The 27924-nt window shown below is 38.6% G+C and overlaps 2 protein-coding genes across 2 annotated transcripts; one reads left to right on the forward strand and one right to left on the reverse strand.

The window, feature by feature from the left end:
* The first annotated feature begins 375 nt into the window (after window positions 1–375).
* Window positions 376–10490, forward strand: LOC139952977 (renalase-like). Its single transcript, XM_071952330.1, has 7 exons — window positions 376–605; window positions 3184–3289; window positions 3815–3966; window positions 4899–5168; window positions 5988–6161; window positions 7684–7859; window positions 9083–10490. The coding sequence occupies exons 1-7, from the start codon at window positions 485–487 to the stop codon at window positions 9257–9259; spliced, it is 1176 nt and encodes a 391-aa protein (XP_071808431.1). The 5' UTR covers window positions 376–484; the 3' UTR covers window positions 9260–10490.
* Window positions 10491–10623: 133 nt separating this feature from the next.
* LOC139952978 (marginal zone B- and B1-cell-specific protein-like) lies at window positions 10624–24017 on the reverse strand. The gene is made up of 5 exons (XM_071952331.1): window positions 23221–24017; window positions 20287–20418; window positions 18571–18683; window positions 17671–17775; window positions 10624–13910 (listed from the first exon to the last, which is right to left on the reverse strand). The coding sequence occupies exons 1-5, from the start codon at window positions 23332–23334 to the stop codon at window positions 13730–13732; spliced, it is 645 nt and encodes a 214-aa protein (XP_071808432.1). The 5' UTR covers window positions 23335–24017; the 3' UTR covers window positions 10624–13729.
* Window positions 24018–27924: the final 3907 nt, after the last annotated feature.

The following is a 27924-nucleotide window of genomic DNA, read 5'->3' on the forward strand; positions in this document are numbered from 1 at the left end:
GGCGATTAAAACAGCAGAGATGTATCTGCGCGAGGGGCCACGTAATGTCACCTTTGACCTATTTCTTTGTCAACACGGTTCAACTATTTTTTGAAGGGGTAAAGTTTTCAAAAGCTATCAAATTCTCATCAGTTATTACATCGGAATATTATAATCCTTGTTTTTTTAGACCATAAAATGTCAATTTTAAATAAAATCCAATGACTATGGTTTCAAATTTTTGACAAATGACCTGGCAGCCAGTGTGTTAAACTTAAAAGGCTCTCTTGAAAATAAAAATTACCTTTTTAAGAATGGTAAATTCCGAAAATAACTTTATCTAGTTTTGTAGGTCAAATAGTCACAAACAAATCGCCGGGGGGGGGGGCAGAATCTTCTGTGTCACACATCACAGTGTGTGTGTACACGGCTAGCTACACAACACATTAATGTCGGGGTCAATGTCCTCCAAGTTTACCTCCTCCATAAAAAAACCAACAGCTAAATGATGCCGAGAGTTCTTATAGCTGGTGCAGGGGCAACGGGGGCCCTTTGCGCCAATATTTTGAGGCAGAATTTGAAAAATAAAGTTGAGCTGGTGGTGTGGGACAAGGCGAGAGGAGCAGGTTTGGCAATTTTATTTTTTGATTTATTTATAAAAATAAGTAGATTTTGAAAATACTTTTGTAAATGAAAATGCGCCCTCAATAGGCCACATTAGAGTTGTCATTTTTTGTGTTTACCCAAGCACTGTAAATACATGCAAATAGACCTTATGCATAGACGTTATCCAGCCGCCATCTTTGAGGTCAAACGGTGACGAAACAATCGAAACGCACATAGTTTGGCCAATGAACAACCTCCTTTTGACCTCAATCTCAAGGCGAGGGCGCCGTACTGAAATGACGTCATGTGCATAAGGTCTATACCTCAAGTGGGATTCGAACCCAGCCCACAACCTTTTCATTGTCTTCCAACTCGCTGTACTACCACCTGTGACCTAGGGTATATATAGTTGTGATAACGTAACCCTCCTGCCGACAGTAGGAGGGTTACAGTCGTTTGACCAGTTCTGGATCACTTTTTGAATTCACATTGTTTTTTGTTGCAATCTCTTTGATATTTTAAACAAAAAAGTTTATCAGTTTACCTAAACATGACATCAAACTCACCAAGTATTCACTGACACAAAAAGATTAGTTCTTTTGAAGAGGCTTTAAGAAAAGTATTGTCACCTGTTTGACCAGTTCAGGATCAGTTGAATCTATTCTGAATCAGTAGAGTGCCCTTTGTTGCAAACCCATACTCCCATTCATAAAACTGTCTCTCAAGGACACGAAACTTCAGAGGTGTGTTGGCATGGACTTGGACTTTATTTGTTTAGTGAATGTCATGCAAGTGTCTTCAATAGCAGCGCAAAAAACCCAGTGACAAAACCACAAAACAACAGCAAAGGCAAATGAAAAAGTGAAGCGAACCTAAAAAGCATTATCGACCCCTCCAAGTTTAAATTTCTCAAAAAAAAAAAGAATCTAAAATAATTTGTTGAAGTAATGTTTCTCAAAATCATCTGAATAAACTTTCTACTGCAGTAGTATGATTTTACCATACTTAGTAAGTTAGTGCGGCACCATTTGACGCAATGAGATGTTGAGTGATCCCGAACTGGTCAAGGGTAAGTTGCCCCCCTAAAGAAGATTTTGGTAACTTCGTCTCCTCAAAAAAACAAGATGTCTGCACAGTATTTACAGGAATGTTTTTTTACACATTTTTATCATTTTACATAAATACTTTTTGCCCCGGCACTCCAATTCTAAAGGTAAGAAGTTTTAACAGTGTTTTTCAACCAACATTTTTAAACAAAAAAATGATAAATTTCGCAGACAACCTTCAGGAAAACAGCCATAATTTATTTGCTGATGATGTTTGGCACCTTATTTTGGGTTTGTTGGTTTAATGGGTGTTAATCTTCACATTTATCAACAGAAATTGGTAATAATGAGAAGTGATATAACTATTTGGTTATTGCAAAGTTGAAGTGATCCCGAACTGGTCAATGATCCCGAACTGGTCAAATGACTGTACCTTATATCGCAAACACCGAGCAAGCCAAAGCTAGATAGAGGCAGTTTGACATGAGTCCTTTATTAGCTGAGGGAACCGCAACTAGAACTAATACTTTTTATAAAAACATGTTAATTTTGCATCAGGGATAAAAAATACAATTTGTTTTTACCCCTACACCGATTTGTAAGCACTTTACATGTTTACTCAGTTTTCCCGAGTTCTGTGAAAACAAATCCACTGGAAAAACAATTGTATGTGATTCGAACCCAAGTCCCTGACCTTTTGCATTGGTTGCTAGAACAGTGTATTACCGCCACTGCTAAACCACCGAGCTAGTCTGATTGCTAGAGCCAGTTTTAAACCTTACCTCAAAAGGGCTAGTATAGACGATGTGACCTCTGACGTCACTCGAAAACCATAACATGATTCGCGTGCATACCGCCGGGCAAAACCTTTGTGTTTTGGCAGCCAGCTAGAAAGTGTATGCAATCTTACCATGACTACGAGTCTTTTTGCCCGGCGAAACATGACGTATACAGTGTTTTGTCAACAGAAGGCAGGGCAGTTTGAATAATAATAATAATAATAATAAACAACGCTTATAAAGCGCCTTACATCCATGACTGGACCCCAAGGCGCTGTACACATTAAAAATAGCTGCAAACAAGAGCAAAAAAAACCAAAGAGCATAAAAGATTTCTAAAAATATAAACCACAAAATGGACCAGCCAATAGTTAAAACCACAAACCGCGAAATTTAAAAAATTATGGAAAAGCACTACTATAAAAAGATTAGTTAAACTTCAATACTTTAAAAAGGTGTCCATATAGGAAATACACTTACAATTATATCATATCAGGGGTCGATCCCGCAAAGAGTCAGGACCAGTCCCTTTAAGACTAGTCCCAAGAGATATTAAAATGTCGTAGAATTATAGCCAGTCTTAAAATTAAGACGAGTAACTTAATGTAACAAGTAACTGAATGTAAACATAGGTCACATCGTCTACAGAGCTGGATTTAGAACAATAGCACTCATCTACACCATCACAGACTAACCATGCCTGACCCTAATTTGTCGCTGCCTACATTACAGTTTACAGTATTTAATTTGCCACTTGATGTCTTCTCATTTAGGTGGTCGTATGAGTACAAGTCGAAGTCCTGATAACCCACAGTGCACCGCTGATCTTGGAGCCCAGTACATCACTGTAACACCGGACTATGCAAAGAAACATGAGAGGTACAGCTCCCATCAGTGTAACACACATAATGATAGTAACTAGTGACTTCTTATGTAGTGCTCACACCGTCATACTCTCAGTCAGTGACGCTCAAAGTCTTCAACATTCAGTATTTTCATTTAAGGTTTTGCGGAGCCACACTTTTTAGACCAATTTATTGACAAAGCACTTTGTTATTCTTTACAAGGTGCTGTGGTGTGATATGCAGCCAAAACCAGGGGTGGATTTCCAAAGACTAGTCTGATCTCGAGTAACTTTGACGACCAATTGAGCTCAAATTTTAACAGTTGTGTTATTTTATGCATGTTGAGATACACCAAGTGAGAAGACTGGTCTTTGACTATTACCAATATTGTCAAGTGTCTTTAATGAAGACAAGTATGCCTGTACTGTTGTACTGTAAAATAAACAGGTTTTTTAATCAAGTTACCTTGCTTCTTTTGTGAAGATCTCTAAACTTTAGAATGACATCAATTTTTTTAAATTTACTTTTTCTTTTACTTGCTTCTTCTCCTTCTCATAAGCTACCACCAGGAACTTCTGACCAATGGCTTATTGCAACCATTGACAGCGACCATTGATGGTGCAAGAGATAGTCATTATGAGCAAGGTACTGTGCACTACGTCACACCGCAAGGAGTAAGCTCAATCGTCAAACACTTCTTAAAGAATTCAGGTACAAATCTTTATCTTTAGTATTTAAAGGAACATTACAGAATTGGTAAGAAAAAAAATTGTCTAAGATCACAGATTTCAGAAAAACTTACAGGGTCTAATGATGATAAAAGTAGAAAATATCCCTCGAAATATTTCTGTCTGAAATGTCACATTTGATGGGAATCAAAGAAAACTTATTTCACAGTTTATCGCTCAGTGAGCGTTTTATTCATTTTCTTTTGTAATCGATGTCATGCAAAAAGTGTAATCGGTTTTTACACTTTCTTTCTTGTGACCCAGATGGCAGAGCGATCTCAAACTTTTACAGGTTTGTCAGTTTATGTATATAAAGTACTTACAATTCTGTAAAGTTTCTTAACTTGGATTGTTTTGTTGCTGTTTTAAAGTATGTTTTTTGTTTTAAGTTCAGGCATAATCTTTTGTTTATGTCTCAACACCCCTAATGAGGGGTCTGTCTCTGTACTGTGGCTGTGGTAACAGCTTCTTGACTTTTATATGTCTTTGCACAATTATGCCCTAGCGCCCACAGCAATTGCAGTGGTGCCCTGTGCTTTTGTTGCGGTGCCCTTGCAAAGTTTCATTACAAATTTACATTTTCATCATGGAGGTACCCCCTACCAGAGGGAAATTGCTGTGCCCCTTCAGGGGTCAGAGAGTTAATCATAGCACTATTCATTGGGTCTCAGAATTCATCACTGCAATTTCCTATCTTCCTGAAAGTCTGTATATATCAGCGCCTTGAGTACCTTGTTTGGTAGATTTGTGTGTACTATAAGACTTAAATATTATATTATTATTATATTATAATAATGTTTACTGCAAACCTCACCTAATTATACTCCCACCATGCACATTTCAAACCTTATTGGATGACACAAGTTAAAACCTTGAGATTTTTATTTTATTTTGATAATCCATTTTATATAACAGAATCCGCAGTGCAATATGAACGCCCTCTTGTCAAACTAGAAGCAGTAAACATGAATGATTCCACCCAACCACCGATTCCATCCGTCAAACTCTACATGGACTCTCAGCCCAATGTCATGGAGGGTGATTCAGTGACAGGAGAAACGCAGACGACCATCAAGATCATTGCTAACCCACAGGAAGATCAGTTGGAGGTATTCGATGCTGTCATCTTGACGATGCCAGCACCTCAAATTCTTCAACTGAAGGGTTTGGTTCAAGAAGCACTTGGTAAGAATAATTTGCCGAAAATTTATTATCAAGTAATAAATCATAGCTGCTCAGTCACCTGCATGTGTACATCCCAATATTTGGAGATTGTGCAGTAATTCACCAGAACCAGAACCAGATACTGATGGGGTAAATTTTATAGAATCTTTGGTTAAACAAAGAAAAAAATTGAGGTTTGTGACCTCCAGATTAATGTGCCAGCGATCAACCTTGAGTTTAATTCGAGAGTAAATTTTTTAATAATTTTTTTTTAAATGATTTGGGATTGAACAAAGAAGAGTTGACTAAAGCAGAATTCGAACCAAAGACCTCCGGTGTAAAGTGCCAGCGCTGTACCAGCTGGGCTATCTAGGACCTATATTGGCGGTCTCCCTATTTTGTCAATATCTTTGTAAGGATTGCCAGTCATAAGCCACACAATCATTAGCTGTCGTGTAGTAAAGGATAACACCCAAGTTTATAATACAACCTGGGAAGCTGCAGCCAGGGGATCACCTTAACGGAATGCAACTATTAACCACAAGGGAAACTGACTGGGTAAAGTATTTTGGGGTTCTAGTCGCTTTTCTTTGTTCAACCCCAAATCAATCAACGATATTCAAACAAGTTGATAAACTTTGTATTTAGCTCTCTTTTTTTTTATTTGTGTTCCTTTGGCTGAAACAGTTTTTTTGTTTAATAGGATTTGAGGCATTGCATGGTGAGGTATCTATGATCAATGTATATTTGCTTTGCGGTAACACCATGTGTGTATCTACTTGCCAGGTAGAGTTTGTTCTTAGAGAACTGTCTTTTTATTATTATTTCATTTTACCACAGCTAAAAACAGTGGAGTGAAATCAAAACTACAGTCTGTGTCATATTCATCCCGCTACGCCTTGGGGCTGTTCTTTGATCAGGGAACATCTCTGGATACTTCACCGTGTGCTCGTTATGTTCAGAAAGATCCTTGCATCCGATGGATCTCGGTAGACACAGAGAAAAGAGGAGTTGGTAAGATTCAACAATCTTATATTTACAAAAGTTCTCCATCTTAAAGACACTGGACACTATTAGTAATTGTCAAAGACCAGTCTTCTCACTTGGTGTATCTCAACATATGAATGAAACAACAAACCTGTGAAAAATTGAGTTCAATTGGTCGTCGAAGTTGCGAGATAATAATGTAAGAATAAAAAGCAGCATTGTCACACAAAGTTGTGTGCTTTCAGATGCTTGATTTCAGGACCTCAAAATCTAATTCTGAGGTCTCAAAATCAAATTTGTGGAAATTTCTTCTTTCTCAAAAACTTCGAGAATTACAGATTTATAGTAAACACATGTCATGACGCGGCGAAACGTGCGGAAACAAGGGTGGGTTTTCCCGTTATTTTCTCCCGACTCCGATGACCGATTGAGCCTAAATTTCCACAGGTTTGTTATTTTATATATAAGTTGTGATACACGAAGTGCGGGTCTTTGGACAATACTGTTTACCAAAAGTGTCCAATGGCTTTAAAAACATTTGAATATGCGAACTGATTCATGCAGGGTGTCGTTGCCGAGTGGATAAGAACACCGAACTCAAGTTCAGCAGAGTGTGGGTTCAAACCCCGGTCGTGACAATTGTGTCCCTGAGCAAGACACTTAACTATAATTGCTTCTCTCCACCCAGGGGTAAATGGGTACCTGTGAGGGCAGAGATGGTTCTTGTGATTGATTTAGCATAGGCTGCATACAAGGGAGCTGAGATGGTTTAAGGAGTGAATTAAGGCCCAGTGATAAGGGGTAATAATGTGAAGCGCGTTTGGAAGCCCTCCGGATGTGAAAAGCGCAATATAAAAACTGGCTATTATTATAATTATTATTTTGAATCGTCTCTCAGATTTCAGAGGGTTGGTGTCCATTAGTGAATGCTGCTGCCATATGTGGTTGGTACCCTGTGTCACCTCGCTAAATGTGGATGGATTCTACATTTGTGTAAAAATACAGTGACTGTTTTGTTGCTGTTTTCTGAACAAGTAGACTCTGTATTCAGCTGAATTTTTACGTCCATTGTATCATTCTTGATCATTTTGCTAGTAAATCACCATTACATTGACAGAAAGCAAAAACTTAACAATGACCCCACCTTTAAAGCCATTGGACACTTTCTGAACAGAACAAAAATTAAAAGTTCACAGATTTACAAATAACTTACAGGGTTTACAGAAGGTAATGATGAAAGACTTCACGTGGAATATTATTCCATGAAATGCTTTACGTTTTGAGAAAACATTAAAATAATTATCAATTCTCGATATCAAGAATAACATATTTATTTTAAACACATGTCATGACACGGCGAAACGTGCGGAAACAAGGGTGGGTTTTCCTGTTATTTTCTCCCGACTCCGATGACCAGTTGAGCCTATATTTTCACAGGCTTGTTATTTTATATTTAAGTTATGATACACAAAGTGTGGGTCTTTGGACAATACTGTTCACCTATGTTGTGCGATTGCTTTAAGACAATTGTTTTTTTTCTACCCTACAGATTCCAGCAAACAAGGACCATCTCTTGTTGTTCACACAAGTGTCCCATTTGGTATAAAATACCTTGAGACGGACAAGGATGAGGTACAATCAATCATCATGCAACATTTACGTCAGCTGATGCCTGACCTCCCAGAACCAGCAAAGGTCAAATGTCAACGATGGCGATATTCACAGGTAAATATATATATTATATTTATAAGTACTGAGTATACAGTGCTAACACACATTGGTGTATGGATAAAAACCAAAATTAATATTCTTTATCCCGATGCAAATTTAACATCGCTTATATTGTTGCGGTGCCCGCTACCAAAATATAGGATTCGAACTGCCTCTAGCTACCGGGCAACCTCGGTAGTCTAGTTGGTAAGACACTGCTCTAGAATTGCAAGTGTCGTGGGTTCGAATCCCACCCGAGTAACATGCGTGTGATATTTTTTCACAGGACTCGGGTCAGTTCTGAGTATACAATGCTAACACACATTGGTGTGTGGGTAAAAACCAAAATTAATATTCTTTATCCCCGATGCAAATTTAACATCTCTTATACTATATATACTGTTGACGCTACTCAGGGCTTATTTGGCCCAAGATGTTTTGGCCACAGGTGTTTTCAATGTTAGAAATTTGTTTGTGCCATCCAGGCTGATCCTGGGCAGCAGGAACATGTGTTGTAGGCCAATGGCATTGAGGTTGTCTATAACCTGTGATATGTTGGTGCAGCGCAGGCTGCTTCCACCCTGTAGAAAGGGTTCAGATGTTTGATTCCGTGGATTTAAGAAGGCACTGAGAGGCACCTCAGATATACCTACAGGTACTAGGCACAATAAGCCTTTTTGAGATATAGCGGACACAATGCTACAACACTATTACGCTTGGGTAAATTTGTGTGTATACCAAAAACGTTTGGTTACAAGGCTAGATGTACATCAACGTTCCATAGTATCAACAATTTTTACAAACATTTCATTTCAAAGTAATGTTGTAATGTAAAAATGTATCAGTTTTTACTATTTGAATCTGAGAAGCATTACTGTCAGTAACATTTCTCAGATTGTGTTTTTCCAATAAGCCTTTTTAAAATATGGCGGACACAATGCTACAACACTATAAGGTTTGGGTAAATTTGTGTACATACACCCAAACCACTTAGTACATTCCTATCAAGTCCGCCATACCTCAAAAAGGCCTATTAGCTTCCTACCCGGACATATTCGCTCCTGATTTTCATCAATATCTTTAAAAAACAAATACCTTTTAGTTAGTTTTATTGTGTACATCTACATTATTGGATTGAAACAATCAATCAGATCACAAAACAAATACTTTGCCTTTAAACTGCAACAATGATATCTTTTCTTCACCATTGACGTGCAATATTTTGGTGTGCTTGCTAGGTGTCTACTCCATATGAAGGCGCCCCTGGAGGTGTGTTCCTGGCCCAGCAACCTACCTATGCAATAGTCGCAGCTGGTGATGCTTTTACGCATTCTAACTTTGATGGATGTATCTCGTCTGCAGAGACGGCGTGTGAAGCCTTGATCAAGTATTTCGAAGAAACAAATCAAGTATAGACGTTATACACTATTGATTTTGATGTGTCATTTGGATGGCATGGCGTTAAAGGCAGTGGATACAGTTGGTAATTGTGAAAGACTAGCCTTCACAGTGGGTGGATCTCAACATATGCATAAAATAACTAATCTGTGAAAATTTATGCTCAATTGGTCATCGAAGTTGCGAGATAATAATGAAAGAAAAAAACACCCCTGTCCCAAAAGGTTGTGTGCGTTTAGGTGGTTGATTTCTAAATCTGAGGTCTCGAAATCAAATTCGTGGAAAATTACTTCTTTCTCAAAAACTATGGCACTTCAGAGGGAGCCGTTTCTCACAATGTTTTATACAATCAACCTCTCCCCATTACCCGTCACCAAGTAAGGTTTTATGCTAATAATTATTTTGAGTAATTACCAATGGTTTCCACTGCCTTTAAACCCACGCCTCTCACCACTGTGGCCATGGTTTGATTCCCGGCTATGGCCATATGGGAGTAGAGTAATGTGCTGATTCTCTCCTATGCCTCAAGGGATTTTCTCCTGTGGCTTCTGGTTTTTCTTTCTCCAGAAAAATCAAACACTTTTGATCTCAAGCAATGTGTCTGGCTGCCGAAGTCGCCCTGAACTGATTGGCCTCTTAAATTATAAATTTTTACGGAGTAAATCAGAAAGGTCAAAAAACCCCCGAGTCCAATTGGCTTGTGGAAGAATAAACTAAGATAAATGCCAGCCTGGTAATTTGTTTTAAGGGCAAGGAAGTTTTTTCCCTTTGCAGGGGCACCTCTATTTGTGCTAAACATTGCAAGGGGCACTAAGGCACTGGCCAGGAACATGGTGGCACCAAGGCAATGCCATTGCATGCTCTTGCCCTTACAAGGGCAATCACATCCATTGCCTCTGTTACTGAGGTACTGTATCAACCCTACTAATGCTACCACCTTCATTCGGGCAGGGAAGTTGTTTTCCTTCGCAGGGGCACCTCTACTTGTGCTAAACATTGCAAGGGGCACCAAGGCAATGGCCAGGAACATGGTGGCAATCACTTCCATTGACTCTGGACTGAGATACTGTATCAATCATTGTAATGCAATCACCTTTATTAGGCCAGGGCAGTTGTTTTCCTTCATAAGGCACCTGTTCTTGTAGTAAACATTTCAAGGGGTACCAAGGCTCTTGCCCTTACAAGAACAAAGTAGCTGTGACTGAGGTACTGGGTTAGGCCTATAATATGTCATCCCCTTCATCAAATACTGCTGATCATTCCAATAATGCAAATCTTGTCAGGTTTTGTTATTGATATTTTGAATGTGCCTTACCTCTAACTACCAAAAAGAATATAATCTTCAGACAAAGCATTACATTGTAGTCTATTAGTAGATTATTTTGTAATTTTCGTCGTCTTCTTTATTTCAATCATTTGGAGTCAAAAACATATTGCTTTAAAACTTACACTTTTAAATAAATTACTTATCAACTATTTTATGAATATTTGGAATGAAATGATGTCTTACTAGAAAAATTTAAAAAGTATTACTACTCTCCCACTACATTGTAAAGATTGTTTGTGTTTTTATGTACAAATGTGCACCTCACACTACACTATTAAAGTGAAGTACTTTTATTATAAGTAAAATCAAGAATAACAAAACAAAACAAAGCTAAATAAAAAGTAACTATGACAATGTGACCCATATCCACCTGACTGTTTTGTACGTCTTGCCCTTAAATGTGTACGCTTTTCCAGAAAACATGTGGCTGTGTGTAGTTTTGCCTGAAAATGTGTACAAGTTATAAGCCTTGTGTACTTTTTGTGTGAAAATGTGTACTTTTTGCGGGAAAATGTGTACAAGGCTACAGCCTTGTGTACTTTTTGCTCGAAAAATGTATACAAAGTATAGCCTTGTGTACTTTTGTTGTGAAAATGTATATAAGGCTATATGCCTTGTGTACTTTTGTTGTGAAAGTGTGTACAAGACTAATTATAGCCTTGTGTACTTTTTGCACGAAAATGTGTACTAGTTTGCGTGAAAAAGTGTATAAGGCCTTGTGTACTTTTTGCGCGAAAATGTGTACTTTCTGGTGAAAATGTAAACTTTTTGCTTGAAAAAGTGTATATAAGGCTATATTTAGCCTTGTGTACTTTTTGCTTGAAAATGTGTATAAGGCTAGCCTTATGTACTTTTTGCGTGAAAATGTGTACTTTTTGCTTGAAAATGTGTACAAGGTTTTTATTAGCCTTGTGTACTTTTTGTGCGAAAATGTGTATAAGGCCTTGTGTAATTGTGTGTTTTTTATAATTTAGGATAGGCAAGCCACACCCAGCTAAAACCACACCCAGCTAAAGCCACACCCAGTGAGACACATCCACATAACATGTTGGCTGTCAACATGTTAATGAAGTAACATGCTATAAATTCATAAAATTCGTTAAATATTTAATTATCACACCCTCTCCTCTGGAAAATAGAATGCAGCAAGAATCATCTCGAGATTTAGTTTTAACACTGAGAGGAGTCAATATTTGTATACAATGGACTTTCACAAAAGTCGTTCTGTATAAATAAACAATCCCAAAACAGTTTGTTATGAGAAACATACAAAATACAAAGAGTTAACAAAAGATGATGCATTAAAGGGAAGGTACACATTTGGTAATTAATCAAAGCAAATATTAACTTAAAAACTGACTTGGTAACGAGCATTGGAGAGCTGTTGATAGTATAAAACATTGTGGGAAACGACTCCCTCTAAAGTAGCGTAGTTTTTGAGAAAGAGATAATTTCTCACTAAAATATTAAAAGACTTCTAGCTAGAAGTATTTTATTCCTACCTGAAAGAACACAAATTCGTCAACAAGTGTGTTTTTTCTTTTTCTTTTTCTCGCAACTTCGATGATCAATTGAGCTTGTTATTTTATTTAAGAGAAGTGAGAAGACTGGTCTTTGACAATTACCAAACATGAACCTTCCCTTTAAGGCAATGAAAGTAGTAGTACCACAACAGAGTAAAGTAGCCTCAAAGATTTTGAAGATTTGGTCTTCGAAATGTTTGATTGACCAGATATAAAGCTCTTTGGCAATCCTACAAATAAGAATTAAATATTGATGTAAATTTAAAAGGTAGGGTCAAAACACACAAAAGGAGATGGTAAGAGTTTACCCTGTGACGAAAATAAATGCCCATGAAAACTTTCATGGTGAGAGGCAGTGTACCTGTTTTTTAAAGGATTCCCTTCAAAGTAAAAAAGTTTGGATAATTTTTCACCCTGAGAAAGAGTTCATAAATCATTTCTCAGATTTATGCACGTTGGTGTCCATTCGCAAATGCTATAAGAGATGTGGTTGGTACACAAATCACCTTGCTATACAACATGGTTGGATTCAATGTTCTTGTGAATATTCTGTGACAGTTTTTCATCGTTTCTCAGCCACACTTCACATGTGGCTGTTCATGTACCTGTCTTAATACTGTGTCTATAGGCCTATATGTGAATCTACATAACAGTACAAAAACCAATCTATGACTCTATACATGTACCTTAAATATTTACAAGGAGACGCATCAAATCCTTCAAGGCAGTGAATTATGCAGCTCCTGCAGTGGTAACTATCCAGTAATATGAACAACACTTGAACTTTGATTTAATTTTGGACAACTTAAAAAGAAAATGCAAAAACATACTACACTTTTAGTGAATTCATTTCATCTGCATTTGAATCTGTAAAAGAATTGCCACAGTAAACAAGTTGTCCGGACAAAACAATATCACACATAATTTTATGTTGGTGAGTCCCAACAGTATTATTTGAATTTGTTTTAAAATAAATTTAATATGATTTTTACCATTTACTTGTCAACCTAAACCCTTTATGAAAGACCTTTGTGTCAACAAGTAGACACACAGTTTAACAATAAATACACATATCCATCTACCATTTCTGAAGGTATTATACCGGATTGGTAAGAGCTGAAAAAATAGTCGCAGACAGTGTTATTGTTTTGTGTGATCAACCATATCAGTGGGTATTCCAATATCGTCTCCCTATTGTACAAGCTGACTGCGGAGATCCAAGACAGGAAAAGAAACATAGACACAATGGAACTTCCCAACCCTTCATCTGGACAGTTGACTATCAGCTGCATTTCATACATGAAATAACAAACTTCTGAAAAATTGGGCTTCAACTTTGATCGAGTCAGCAGCAAATAGTGGAAAACAATACACAAATTTCAGCATGTAAACACAATGTCCTTCAATTTGGGTTTTCACAACCCAAATCAGCTGTTGCATTTTTAAGGGTTTAAGTCACAGTTTTCTTGAAGTTTACCTCATTTCAGAGCGAAATATTACACAGAGGAAAACTGGTTCCAATAAGAACTTCATAACCTGACTAAAACTAAACAATGATGTTTCCACCCTTACCAATCCTGTATTAATACCTTTTAGTTTGAAATACCTTACAACAAAAGTAAAATAAAAAAAATGTACTATAATTCCACTTTTTTAGCAGCTTTCTTGGTAGTTTTCTTCTGCTTCTTCTTATCTTTCTTCGCACAGTGGCGTCCCTCCTTGAAGCACAAAAACTCTTTCATCGTATTTTTCTTATAAGTGTCATAGATGGTCTCCTCCTCAAAATCTCCAACATACTGGTTGCATACTTGTTGCATCCTGGGGGGACAATTAACAGAAAAACATTTATAAAACTAGACTTAAGTTTTTGTCATAACAAAAACAAGGTGTTCGGCTTCCGGGAGTCGAAAATACAAGCCTGGGGGACAATAAACAAAGCGACAAATCCAAGAAGTAATGAATTTTCAAAGCAGTTTACATGCACATCGGTTTAGACAGGTCAAAAGGTCAAGAGGAGGTCACCAACATACCCATTTTTGTGAAATACATAAAGCCCTTTCATATAATGTATATTGTCAAAATAGCTTTTGTGGTTAAGGAAACAGGAACTAATGAATAATGACGACTTGAGAAGAGACTAACTACTGGAAGGGAATTTTTTCTTAAAAACGCCTTGAAAACAGACTACGTACGTAAAGCCCTTTCATATGATGTATAGATTGTCAAAACAGCTTTTGTGGTTGAGGACATAGGAACTTTTATATAACTGACATACAGATCCCTGTCATTTGATTGGTGGAACTTACTTCACGTGACATTCACTATTACTCCCATCCGCACCGGCGATCAAAAAGACCTATTCGCCCATGGGGAATAGTATTTCCCATTCAACAGTTAGGATCATCCTTGTTCCCAAGGTTTCCGAGCAGTACAGCACCGCCGCGCCGCTGCGTAAACAAAGGAGCACCTGTGCAAAAGGTTGTGATCCGATTGCTATTAAATTTGTTCATAGTTGCCACTACGCGCCGCTCAATGATTTTTGGTTGTCAAACACAAGGATCTAGTCAGTTATATAAAACAAATATTGAGTGGCTTTAATTCGTGGAATGGAAGGAATATTATCGCCCAGTAAAATTTTGACTGTTCCATTTCACGAGGCGCTCGGCTTCGCCTCGTGAAATGGAACAGTCCAAATTTTACCTTGCGATAATATTCCTCCCATTCCACTCTAAGCCACTCAATATTTGTATAATGAACAATGACGACTGGAGGAGAGACTTACTAACCGAAAGGGAAATATTTGTTGAAAACGCCTTGAAAACCAGACTAAAAACTAAGCTATTTATATATAAAGAAAATATTTTTAACAATTAAAAAAAATATAGGGTGGCCAAGTGGTCTCCCATTCAAGTACTGACCAGGCCCAATATTGCTTAACTTCAGTGATCGGACAAATATCATATTAATCAATGTAGTATGGTCGTATAGTCAAAATCAAAAATGGATTTTTTTTAAACGAAAATATACAAAAATGTTAACCAGAAGACAAGGTCAAAATGGGGTCTTGTCTGCAAGGTGTTCACTTAGTTTTTAACGACCTTTCCGATGGGGTATGGATTGTATAAATCCATGGTGTGGATCAAAAGTTGTGATTTTTTGAAATAATTAACTTTAAATATTCACAACTCAAAAATGGATGACGTCATCATGACGTAACTTACACAGTTTTCCTCTCCTAGTGAATATCTAACTATGTACGAAGTTTCAAGTTTATACGAATTTGGGAAGTGTGCTTTTGTTCGAGGAGAAGGGACTGAGAGAAGAAGAAGATGAAGAAGCAACAACAACAAAAACGAACAATAACAATGAATCATTCGGGCAACGCCTAATTATAATAATAATACATGTATAGTGCGCCAGCATCCACCACAAGTGGTGCTCATGGCACGAGGAAAGAAACACAAAAACCTAATGAAAATCAGCAGTGAAAAAGTTAGTTTTGAGGGCCTCCTTGAACTTATGAACAAAAGACATGTTACGGATTATAAGGGGCAGATTATTCCAAAGTAGAGGCATGAGAAAAGCGCTATCTTCCAATTTCTTGTGGGTTTTGGGAACAACCAGTAACGAAGACGTGGATGATCTAAGACACCTAGAAGGATTGTAACGGGTAATTAATTGACAATTATACTGAGGAGCAGAACCATGTAAAGAATGAAAAACAAGCAGAAGTTATTTGTATTGAATGCGATATTGAACAGGGAGCCAGTGAAGAGCATTCAAAACCAGAGTGATATGGGTTCTCCTGGGGGACAAAGTGAACACCCAAGCTGCATTGTTTTGCAGTTATGCAGACATGAGATTTTATCTGTTGTAAAAACAGATATTTGCAAGCATTGTCCTTAAAGGGAAGGTATACATTTAGTAATCACTCTTCAAATTAATAGCAATAAAAACTATTGGTTAAAGGGAAGGTACCTGTTTGGTAATTACTCAAAACAAATATTAACTTAAAAACTGACTTGGTAACAAGCATTGGGGAGCTGTTGGTAGTAAAAGAAAAGATCAACAGTAGCACAGATCCTTGCCCTAAGGAGGATAATCGAAGGGATAAAATCCAACAACCTACCAGCCGTGATGACCTTCATTGATTTTAAGAAGGCTTTTGATTCAGTGCATCGTGGCAAGATGATTAATATCCTGAGGGCATATGGTATACCCGCTAAGCTTGTGGATGCAATCAGCGATAGTTACAACAACACCAGAGCTAAGGTAATATCACCAGATGGAGAAACAGATGAGTTCCTAATATCAGCAGGGGTGTTACAGGGTGATACTCTGGCACCATATCTCTTCATTGTCGTGCTAGACTATGCACTCAGACAGGCAACTGATGGCTCCAGTCATGGTCACAGACCTTGATTTTGCAGATGACATCATTCTGATATCTGATGAGATTGAGCAGGCTCAACTGATTCTGCAAAGAACAGAGACCGAATGTGCCAGAGTGGGGCTATTTCTCAACACCAGGAAGACAAAGTACATGATATTTAACAGCAACACTACCACCCCCTTAAAGACAACCGTCAGTTCCGAGCTGAACCGGGTAGCAGATTTCAAATACTTGGGCTCATGGGTTAATAACACTGAGAAAGATGTGAAATGTCGTATCGCTCTTGCCTGGAAGGCACTCAACTCCATGAAGAACATATGGTCAAGTCAGATGTCCCAGTCCCTGAAGGTGAAGTTCTTTACTGCCACTGTGGAATCAGTACTGCTTTATGGATGTGAGTCCTGGACACTAGCCAGTCGTCTAGAGAAGAGACTGGACGGCTGCTATACGAGAATGCTTCGCTGTGTTAAACAGATTCATTGGGAGAGGCATGTCACAAACCTGGAGCTCTACGGTGGGCTACCGAGAGTTAGCACCAAGATTAGGGCAAGAAGGCTGAGACTAGCAGGTCACTGTCTCAGACATGCTGAGCTGGCAGCGAGCAAGCTTGTGCTTTGGGCCCCTACTCAAGGTCACTGTTCCCGAGTTAGACCACAAACCACCTATGTGGACACCTTGTGTCGGGACTTTGGACTGCGTCGGGAAGAGCTGCGAACAGCAATGGAGGACCAACGTGTTTGGAGGGCCATCATCCGATACTCCGCATCGACTGAATGAATGATGAATGAAAATGGTAGTATAAAACATTGCGGGAAAAGACTCCCTCTGAAATAACATAATTTTTGAGAAAGAGGTAATTTCTCACTAATTCCTATCTGAAAGCACACAAATTCGTCCAACAATGGTGTTTTTTCTTTCATCATTTTCTCGCAACTCTGATGACCAATTGAGCTCAAAATTTCACAGGCTTGTTATTTTATGCTTATGATAAAACTTATGCTCTTTGACAATTACCAAACGTGTATCTTCCCTTTAAAAGCCTACAGCAGCTTTTGGTAGTATGAAGCATTTTGACAATTAGTATTGGGTTATGTAAAAGTATTATGCGGAAAATGTTTAATGCCCCAAAATCTGCGAAGCATTACTGCGACTCTGGAGCGCGTGTCTCAACCGGTTTTAACATACCTTCCAGGCCACTTGCCACCTCCTTGCATTATTCCAGGTACATCTTTGGTGTCAAGTCCAGGTCCAGATAATCTCTTCACTCCTTTGATTTCTTTTATTCCAATTCTGTCAAGAAAATAAACCAATAATGAATTTAGTTGAAATAAGACTTTGATGTTTTCTTGTTAATAATAATAAAGACTTGTGATGAGCACATATCCACCCTGCTGGGTGTTCAATGAGCGGTAAAACAAAAAAAAACAGACACAATTAAATTAGTCCATGAAAACCGTTGACATAAGATAAGTTTTGAGAAGAGATTTGAATTTTGCGGCACAAAGACAACATCTAAAATTATGTGGTAGAGAGTTCCAGATGAATGGTGTAGCTGAAGAAATTGAAGTCATTCACATACATAAATAATATGGTGGCTTTATGTCAGTTACCAAAACCAACCTAAATTCAAATTTATTTCCCCTTTGAGTCACAAGGATGTTTCTTGTCTGGTCAGTTCTTTTTGGGTTTTTTTTTTTTTTTTTTTGGGGGGGGGGGATTTTATAAAAACAGGATTATCGACTAAATTTCCATTTGTTGCATATTGCTTAATACTCAGTCAGCTGTTGTTTGCTTATCCTGAAAAGCACATGGAAATTTGGCTGGTTATCCTGTTTTTATCAAGGAAGAAATTTCATGCTTAGCAAATTTTTGTGTTTAGCAGCTCTATGAAATTGGGCCCTCGTCTTGGCGTTGGTGCCTCTTCAGAAATCCCATAGACTTAAAGATTTTTCAATGGAAGTGCCCTTTGAAAAATGAAAATGGCCTTGTCCTCTCCAACCAGGCCTGATTATGCAGGCGCAATACCTGGCCCTTAAAAGAAGGTGGAAAATAAAACTTTGACCTGTTGAGCACATAGACACTTACGAATTAAAATCATTTGTGCAAACATCCTCAAACCCATCAAGAATGTCCGACTCTGGGAGATTTTTCTTTAGCGATGGTCTCTTTGCATTCATCTTGTCAAACTTTTCTTGAAACTGCAGGGAGAAATGTTTTGGGATTGAAACAAAAAGAGAGCTCAGAGAGATTAATGGCAAGGTTAATTTGACAGCTACTTTAACAGTTCATGCATTTCTGTATGTTTTTTTCCCAAAAGTAAAGCAACTGATATTATACAAATAGGCCTATTAGATTCATGTGAATGCATCGCTGCAGAATATAATCAAGAAGTGAAACCTGGAGTTATTTCTATATTATTTATGAGAGATTGGGGAGATTTATATTATTTATGAGAGATTGGGGAGATTTATATTATTTATGAGAGATCGCTTAACGGCTATTTCAGATTGAGGGCTATACTTAAAGGAACACGTTGCCTTGGATCGGTCGACTTGATCTTTGAAAAGCGTTTGTAACCGTTTGTTGTAAAATGCATATGGGTAGAAAGATGTTAAAAAGTAGAATACAATGATCCACACACACTTGCCTCGAAATTGCGTGGTTTTCCTTTTATTTTCAAGTTATCATGGTCGGCCATTTATGGGAGTCAAAAATTTGACTCCCATAAATGGTCGACCATGTTTGTTGACGAGGTAAAAGGAAAACCATGCATATTCTAGTGATACTTGTGTGGATCATTGTATTCTACCTCTAAAATATCTTTCTAATCTAAATGCATTCTATAACAAATGGTTACAAACACTTTTCAAAGACCAACTCGACCGATCCAAGGCAACGTGTTCCATTAAACTATTTGGGCTGTCGGCCCAAACCAACTGCAACCACACGCAGGTTGCCACCTACTCCTGGGGTTCCAACAGGGTTACCCCCTTCACAGTCCATTGGGATGAAGGCATGGGTATCATCCACTAGGAGCCTGGCTGGTAGAGCAGAATGCACTACCTTCCCAACTTATAACAAAGCAATTATGGGCACAAGTGTCATTACTGGGGTTAAAAACCAAACTCTGCTGCTGACAACACCAGGGCTTAGGTTTGGTAAAATAAACTGTTCAGCCTTGACACACCACTAGATGAAGCTGATTGAAAAGAAAAAACAGATTTCACAAGCCAATAATGCATGTAAATTCAGTAGACAGTATCAAATCTAGACAAGAACACTCCTAGGAAGAAACTATCGATTAAATAGTCAACTTGTGGGTGCAACCAAGTGAAAATATTTTTTGGGGGAGTGTTAGGCCGTGTCCGAATTGGCGACTTCGGCTACAGCTACGGCTAGGGCGCGCGCGTCTGCTATTCTTCAACACTGACAGACGCGCTGATCTAGACGTAGCTGTAGCCGAAGTCGCCAGTTCGGACACGGCCTTAACTCTAAAAAGAGCCAGAGTACGTGCATGGTCTCGACGCATTGAACAGTGCACTCTGCCCATCTTCAAGAAAATGCTGGTGGTGGTTGAGCTTAACTATCGCTGGAGGGATGTTCATTTTGGTGGGAAGGTTTCAAGCTATTCTTGACCGGTATGGTTGTACCCACACATTTACTGTTTATTCATAGTTATTCCTAATTATCCACACCATGTAAAGCTTTTGAACAATATAAGAACTCTTCTAGCTCCATACTGCTAATACACTGACTCTCTCGTCTGACGTATTAGCAATATTTAAAGGGGCTAAAACTCACCATATGAGCCAGTACTAGGCAAGCATCACACAGTAGCTGGTCAGGCATGTGCATAGAGTGCTGGTCTTCATCGTCAAGATCCGGTGTAGTGTAGGACAATTTACCGGATGATGCAAAACCAGAATCATAAACCTATCAAAGCAAAATTAGTAGGGCCAGGATTAAGCATAATTTCAGGGTTGAACTGATACTGTAGTATCACTTCTGAAGTCAAAATTTATTGGGTCTAGTAAGAGTGTCCCAGTTACTGGGTCATAGTTATAGTAGAGCGCCCCAGTTCAGTTTCTTTGTCTAGTGCGTAAATTAGGTAACCTTCAATTACTTCTAGAAACTACAGGGGAGCCAACCTTAGATTTTTTTTACAAGATTAACTTTTTGATGGCGCCACCACTTATTTCACTAATTTTTAGAAAAAGGGATATCTCCATGAGGTTAATTAGATACTTATTGAATGAAAAAGTGGTGGCCGCTAAACGGAAACTTTTCCTACAAGTTTGTTGTTCTTATTTAATTTACAGCCAAAATTTGAGATCAATTGTCACTTGATTTCATAATTTTGGTAATGTATTATGCCTGGTTTCAAAATTGAATGAAAAATTCATGAAGATGTTTTTCAACTAGACTATTGTAAAATAAAAGTAAGTTGTTAAATAAAAGTTGATTTCTTTCAATATTTCAATGGTTTTGTATGTGATGTATCCTCCTCTTACCAGTTTTCACAGTATTATGCCTTTTTCTTTGATTTGGGGAAAAAAATAATGATGCCATACATAAACCGATGCCCTAATTATCTTCATTTGTTAATATGAAGTATGCAAACATATATTAAAACTTGATGGACATTGAAATGTTCACACTACACACCGATCTTCGATGACTTCAAATAGCCTCATTTGTTTTGAGTTTTTCCTGTTTTCACGGCAAACAAGAAAGTAGCCTATGGTTTCCCAGTGAAGCCATACATGGAAGAAATATCTGCAGCTACTACAAGTGTTCTTTGAGACTCTGTGTATAGCCAGCAGTTGTCTTTGTTTTATTCAAAATATTTTTTAATTAAATCTTTCAAATTACCATGGTAATTTGCAAAAAAATAACACACCAAAAATAATTTACTAAAAAGTGTGAATAATTATTGGCTTTCAAATCTGACTTTTAGTTAGTTTTTTCCCCTTTCTTTTCTTAAAAATTTACAATAAAGCGTATAAATAAACAGTGATAAATGAATCAACAAGCTAATTTTAAATTTTAATATTAATAATAACATTGATACCAGGGTTAAAAAATAAAAATCTCCAAAGATATTAGAAAATGATACAAGGCACATGGCTTCTTTAAGCCTCTGTATTTTTTTTTTCAGAATGCTCAGCAAAATATTCAGTCACATGATTTGATCATCATGAATTGTGAATTGAAAAAGTGTTTGATGAAACTTTTTGGGTGGGCAAATATTTTTATATGGCCTCAACATTATGACATATTTATGTACCTTGTAGAAATGCCTAAAATACCAACAATTTTGCATTTACAAGTGCAAATAACCAGTGGAGCCTTACAGGTTTCTAAGTTTTGGTCAAGGGAGAGGAGACTCTTTGCTTGGCAAACAAAACCAAACAATTTATATCTAGGGACTGTTTACATCGCGCACAGAGAGGTAAAAGATTTGCCACGATTTTAGGGACAACTCGAAAACAGTACCTCCTACAATATAAATAACAGTGATAATTGAATCAACAAGCTGATGTTTAAATTTTAAAATTAATAACAATACTGGTATGAGGGTTAAAAAATAAAAATCTCCAAAAATATTAGAAAATGATTAAGGCACATGGCTTCTTTAAAGGAACACGTTGCCTTGGATCGGTCGAGTTGGTCTTTGAAAAGCGTTTGTAACCGTTTTTTATAAAATGCATATGGGTAGAAAGATGTTGTAAAAGTAGAATACAATGATCCACACAAACATGCCTCGAAATTGCGTGGTTTTCCTTTTACCTTGTCGACTAACACGTCGGCCATTTATGGGGGTCAAAATTTTGACTCCCATAAATGGCCGACCATGTTAGTTCGCACAGAAGAAGGAAAACCACGCAATTTCGAGGCAAACTTGTGTGGATCATTGTATTCTACTTTTAAAACATCTTTCCAACCATATGCATTTTATAAAAAACGGTTACAAACGCTTTTGTTTTGACCAACTCGTCCGATCCAAGGCAACGTGTTCCTTAAAGCCTCTGTATTTTTTTTCCAGAATGCTCAGCAAAATATTCAGTCACATGATTTGATCATCATGAATTGTGAATTGAAATAGTGTTTGATGAAACTTTTTCGGTTGGCAAATATTTTATATGGCCTCAACATTATGACATATTTTTGTACCTTGTAGAATTGCCTGAAAATAACAAACTTTTTGCATTTACAAGTGCAAGTAACCAGTGGAGCCTTACGTGTTTCTAAGTTTTGGTCAAGGGAGAGGAGATTCGTTGCTTGGCAAAAAAACACACATTTTTTATCTAGGGACTGTTTACATCGCGCAAAGAGAGGTAAAAGGTGCCACGATTTTAGGGACACCTCAAAAACAGGACCTCCTACGATACTGTTTTTTGTTTTTTTTAATGCTAGCGTACCACTTGTTGTAGGATTTATCTGTATCTGTACCTGTGAAAATCTGAAACAATCTCCACAGTGACCGTCACCAGGTCACTGGTTCTGGGGTGTCATGAGCTAGTTGCTGGATGCAACAGTTGCTATAAACTGCTAAACCACACTCCCACAGGTAGCAATAGCATTTAAATACTTTATAAATAGGCTTGCAATTTGCATTCATAGGTCAATACACCAACAATAATATCTGTTGTATCCTCGCAGCTAAATAATTGACTAATAAATACACAGTAGACATTTTATTATTTTTCACCGTAAAAACGTAACCGTGCTTACCTCGGCATTTTCATCGGGCTCAAACTCCATACCTCCCCCGGCAGCCACACGTTCAATAACACCAAGACTTATCATCGCAAACATTAACACCACGACACAGTTTTGTTTCGCCATTTTTCAGAATGACTTTTGGCAAGGTTCAGATATTTATTGTAACTGAAATTTTGACATTAACAGCGAAAATCAAGTGTCAGTGTCCCATGCAGTGCCGTAGCAGTCGACGGATAAACTACGCGTGGACGAATTACATTGGGACACGTACGCTCACACTGTTTATGCAGCAGGTGGATCGAGGCTATAAAAACAAAAACCAATTACCAGAAGTGCGCCCTCTGTTGTCACTCTTACTACAAAGTGGATTGTTTCACCACGCCGGCCTTCGGGGTCACCACTTTGAATTTGCATGGTACCTGTAGGATGTATTCAATGCATAGGTAACCATGGAACAATGACCAAAATGGTCGCCACCCGAACTTGCCCAGTTAAACACCATAAAACAAAATACATCTTGAACACTTAAAAGGCAGTGGACACTATTGGTAATTGTCAAAGACTAGCCTTCACAGTTGGTGTATCTCAACATATGCATAAAATAACAAACCTGTGAAAATTTGAGCTCAATCGGTCACCGAACTTGCGAGATAATAATGAAAGAAAAAAACACCTTTGTCACACGAAGTTGTGTGCGTTTAGATGGTTGATTTCGAGACCTCAAGTTCTAAATCTGAGGTCTCGAAATCAAATTCGTTGAAAACTACTTCTTTCTCGAAAACTATGGCACTTCAGAGGGAACCGTTTCTCACAATGTTTTATACCATCAACCTCTCCCCATTACTCATCAGTAAGAAAGGTTTTATGCTAATAATTATTTTGAGTATTTACGAATAGTGTCCACTACATTGCCTTTAAAATCGAATACGAGTATCCCGTTCAAATTAACCGTGCCGACGCGTGGTTTCGGCAAAGTTGTTTTCAACAATGCCCGTGACCCCCATCCGGGCATAGCCTTGCTCAAGGCAGTCGAATTATTCACTCAGAAAAAAGACCGCCGTTGTATAAAACCCACCCGTAATCACTCTGCGTAATATCGCACGACACGGTGCCCTCGTACACTATCCGCATGCGGAGGCCGTCAGGCCGACAGCCTTGTAGGGTCTGTGTTGAAGCCACTGACCTCATTACTATAATAAGCGAAGAGTTCCCACGGTCAGCTCATTACCATAATGCCCGCGAAAGACGAGACATGTTTACACCACACACGAGCATGATAGGGTCCAAAGGTCGTGATAAGGGAAGTGCGTGATTGGACGTCAAAATGAATAATTCATTTGCCTCACATCCTGTGTTGTCTGATAGGTCTGACGAACGATATACATATTCATGAGCTGCATATTAGCATATCCGAGAGCCCCCCCCCCCCCCCCAATTTCGTCCACTAGTGGAATTTTTTCAATACAACACATTAAACCCGAAAGATACAGACCCGACAAGGCTGTCGGCCTCACGGCCTCCGCATGCGGTTAGTGGTACGAGTGCGATGACTTGTGTGAACAGTATTCGTACGATCTGACAGTGTGTATACGGTTGGGTCATGCGGTGTGATCGCACGCACCATGAACAGGGTATACGGGTGGGTTTACAGCGGCGTCTTTTCGGAGCGAATAATGCGACTGCCTTGAGCAAGACTAATCCGGGCATTGCATGCACTATATACTTCACACTACACACCACACACACTAAAAACAAACCACACACCCACCAACCTCCAACGAACACCGACCAAACCACTAAGAGATACTTTACATAAATTAGCAAACAAGAGCAGTGTCATTCAAAACAAAATAATACCAAAAATAACAACAGTTACAATTATTTCTTGTTCAATTCTCCTCTCGCTCCTTCCATCAAACTTTCCCCTTTTCCCTTCACATCCTGTCCATTTCTTTTAAGTTTGTGAAAACGTCTGCAATACCGCCAACATTTCGGTTTTCAAATCGGCGTCCTGTATCCCCGCAAGTGGTGTTTTTGGCTCGACTCCCAATTCTTCAGCGTTCGTGTTTTTACAGAAACCCGTCTTGGGATCGTCACACAGAAAGATGCCCACTTTGTCTTCCCTGTAAGCCTTGTAGATTTCTTCGTATTTCAACGAGCCCAGCACATATATGATTTCCATTCTACAATTAAACATTGGAACCACAAATCACATTGGTTATGGAACAAAGAGTGATCTCTGAAATTGGCAGAAACATCAATGAACTCAGAGATGCCAGTTAGAGTTCGACATTCACTGTCAGAATTGAGTCTTAATTTTTATGTATCACATTTTTAGGGTTCAAGAAAACAAAGCATACCACACGTGGCCAAAGGGTATGGGGGATCTCCTGCTACACTGGCCCTGAGTCTCCGGCTTCGTTTGATCATAGAGCAAGGAAGGTTTGATGTTGTTGGAAACACCATTACAAAACCACGGACAACTCTCACCCAACTTGATATGTCTTCCTTTGATCTCATTGAGGGCGCTGTTTCGAGCTTGTGACGTCATTAATGGCAAGGGGGTCAATGTTAATAATGAAATGTATAATCAAAAGTAACCTCATTTGCCACAAGCCTCCACCCTCCAGCATACCACCGGCATAATGAGCGCTCGAGCCCGGCCTTGATAATCGTTTTACATACACCATCTACTTTTTGAGATAATGATAAGTTAACTTCTCAGTAAAATATTTGAACTGATTTCGAGACTTCACGCATAAATAACACATTTATAATTGTATTGAGAGAGAGAGATTTTTAAGACGGGGCTAGACGCGACGGAGTGAGCAGGCACCCCTTAAAAATCGACGTACACTGTGCGTGTATACAATGTATACAAACACACGGCGCAGTCAGGAACCCAACCAAAAATAATATTCATTCAAAAATTGGCCCGGAGAAATAAAATATTTCAGCAATGCTCTGGAATAACTCTTGAACTAAAAACGCTAGAGAGATGCAGTTTGTACCTTAGTCCATTCTGACATGTCCCTGCATCCAATTTAAAGGTTTAGGGCGACTTGCACACTTCTTGATGGCAACAAGCTCAAGTAAGCCGGGTTGCTCAGAAACGATTTTAACAACCTCCCCTAAGGGAGTTTTGTGCACAGAGCTGTCGGAGAGAAAAAAAACAAAATTTACAACGGTTAATTTCGATCCCAGTATCATGCTCAATCTTAAAAATCTTTCCACCACTGGATTACCATTTTCAAGGGCTTTCCTCTCGTACGAAACTTAACGCTGTGACGACTTTTAAGGCGGGGCTAGACGCAACGGAGTGAGCAGGCACCCCTTAAAGGTTGACGTACACTGTGCGTGTATACAATGTACACAAACACACGGCGCAGTCAGGAACCCAACCAAAAATAATACTCATTCAAAAATTAGCCAGGAGAAATAAAAACTTTCAGCAATGCACTGGAATAACTCTGGAACTAAAAATGCTAGAGAGATGCAGTTTGTAATTTAGTCATCCTGGCATGTCCCTTAATCCTATTTTTTAAAGTTTAGGGCGACTTGCACACTTCTTGGTAGCAAAAAGCTCAAGTAAGCGGGGTTACTCAGAAACGCGATTCAGAAAAACAAGATGGCCGCTCTTCCCTTTTCCCTGCCCGTGATTACATCTTGCGGATACCCAACCCGAGTGTGCGCGTGCAAATTTGAACTCCGTCACTGTTATATTTTGGCGGTAATCGACGATTTTTGGTAAAATTATGACGTCACTTTTGCACCAAAAAAATGTAATTCCCTAGATTTTGCGAATTCTGCATGCCTCCACACAGGAAAGTTGTTCAGGATGCTCAACTTGGTCGATTCGCACCGTCAAAACGCGATTTCCAGAGTTGATTATTAGAAAAAACAAAATGGCCGCTCTTCCCTTTCCTTGCCCGGGGAATAAACTTTTTAATTTTCGAGCCACCCCGAAAAGCCGAATTAGCGTGTCGACTTCTTACCCACTCGAATGTGCCGGTGCAAATTTGAACTCCGTCACTGTTATATTTTGGCGGTAATCGACGATTTCTGGTCAAATTATGAAGTCACTATTGCACCAACAAGTTGTAATTCCCAAAATTTTCGAATTCTGCATGCCTCCACACAGGGAAGTTGTTCGGGATGCTCAATTTGGTCGATTTGCACCGTCAAAACGCGATTTCCAGAGTTGACTATATTGGAAAAAACAAGATGGCCGCTCTTCACTTTTCCCTGCCCAGGGAATAAATTGTTTAATTTTCGAGCCACCCGAAAAGACGAATTAGCTTGGTTATACTTCTTGCGGATACCCCACTCGAGTGTGCCGGTGCAAATTTGAACTCCGTCACTGTTATATTTTGGCGGTAATAGACGATTTTTTGTCAAATTATGACGTCACTTTTGCACCAAAAAGTTGTAATTCCCAAGGCTTTGGGAATTTTGCATGCCATTACACAAGAAACTTGTTCAGGATGCTCAACTTGGTCGATTTGCACCGTCAAAAAGCGATTTCCAATTGACTACTAGAAAAAACAAGATGGCCGCTCTTTACTTTTCCCTGCCCGGGGAATAAACTTTTTAATTTTCGAGCCACCCCGAAAAACCGAATTAGCGTGATTACTTATTACGGATACCCCACCCGACTGTGCCGGTGCAAATTTGAACTCCGTCAGTATTATATTTTGGCGGAAATAGACGATC

Source organism: Asterias amurensis, chromosome 21, assembly GCF_032118995.1.
Source record: "Asterias amurensis chromosome 21, ASM3211899v1".
Classification (NCBI taxonomy): domain Eukaryota; kingdom Metazoa; phylum Echinodermata; class Asteroidea; order Forcipulatida; family Asteriidae; genus Asterias; species Asterias amurensis.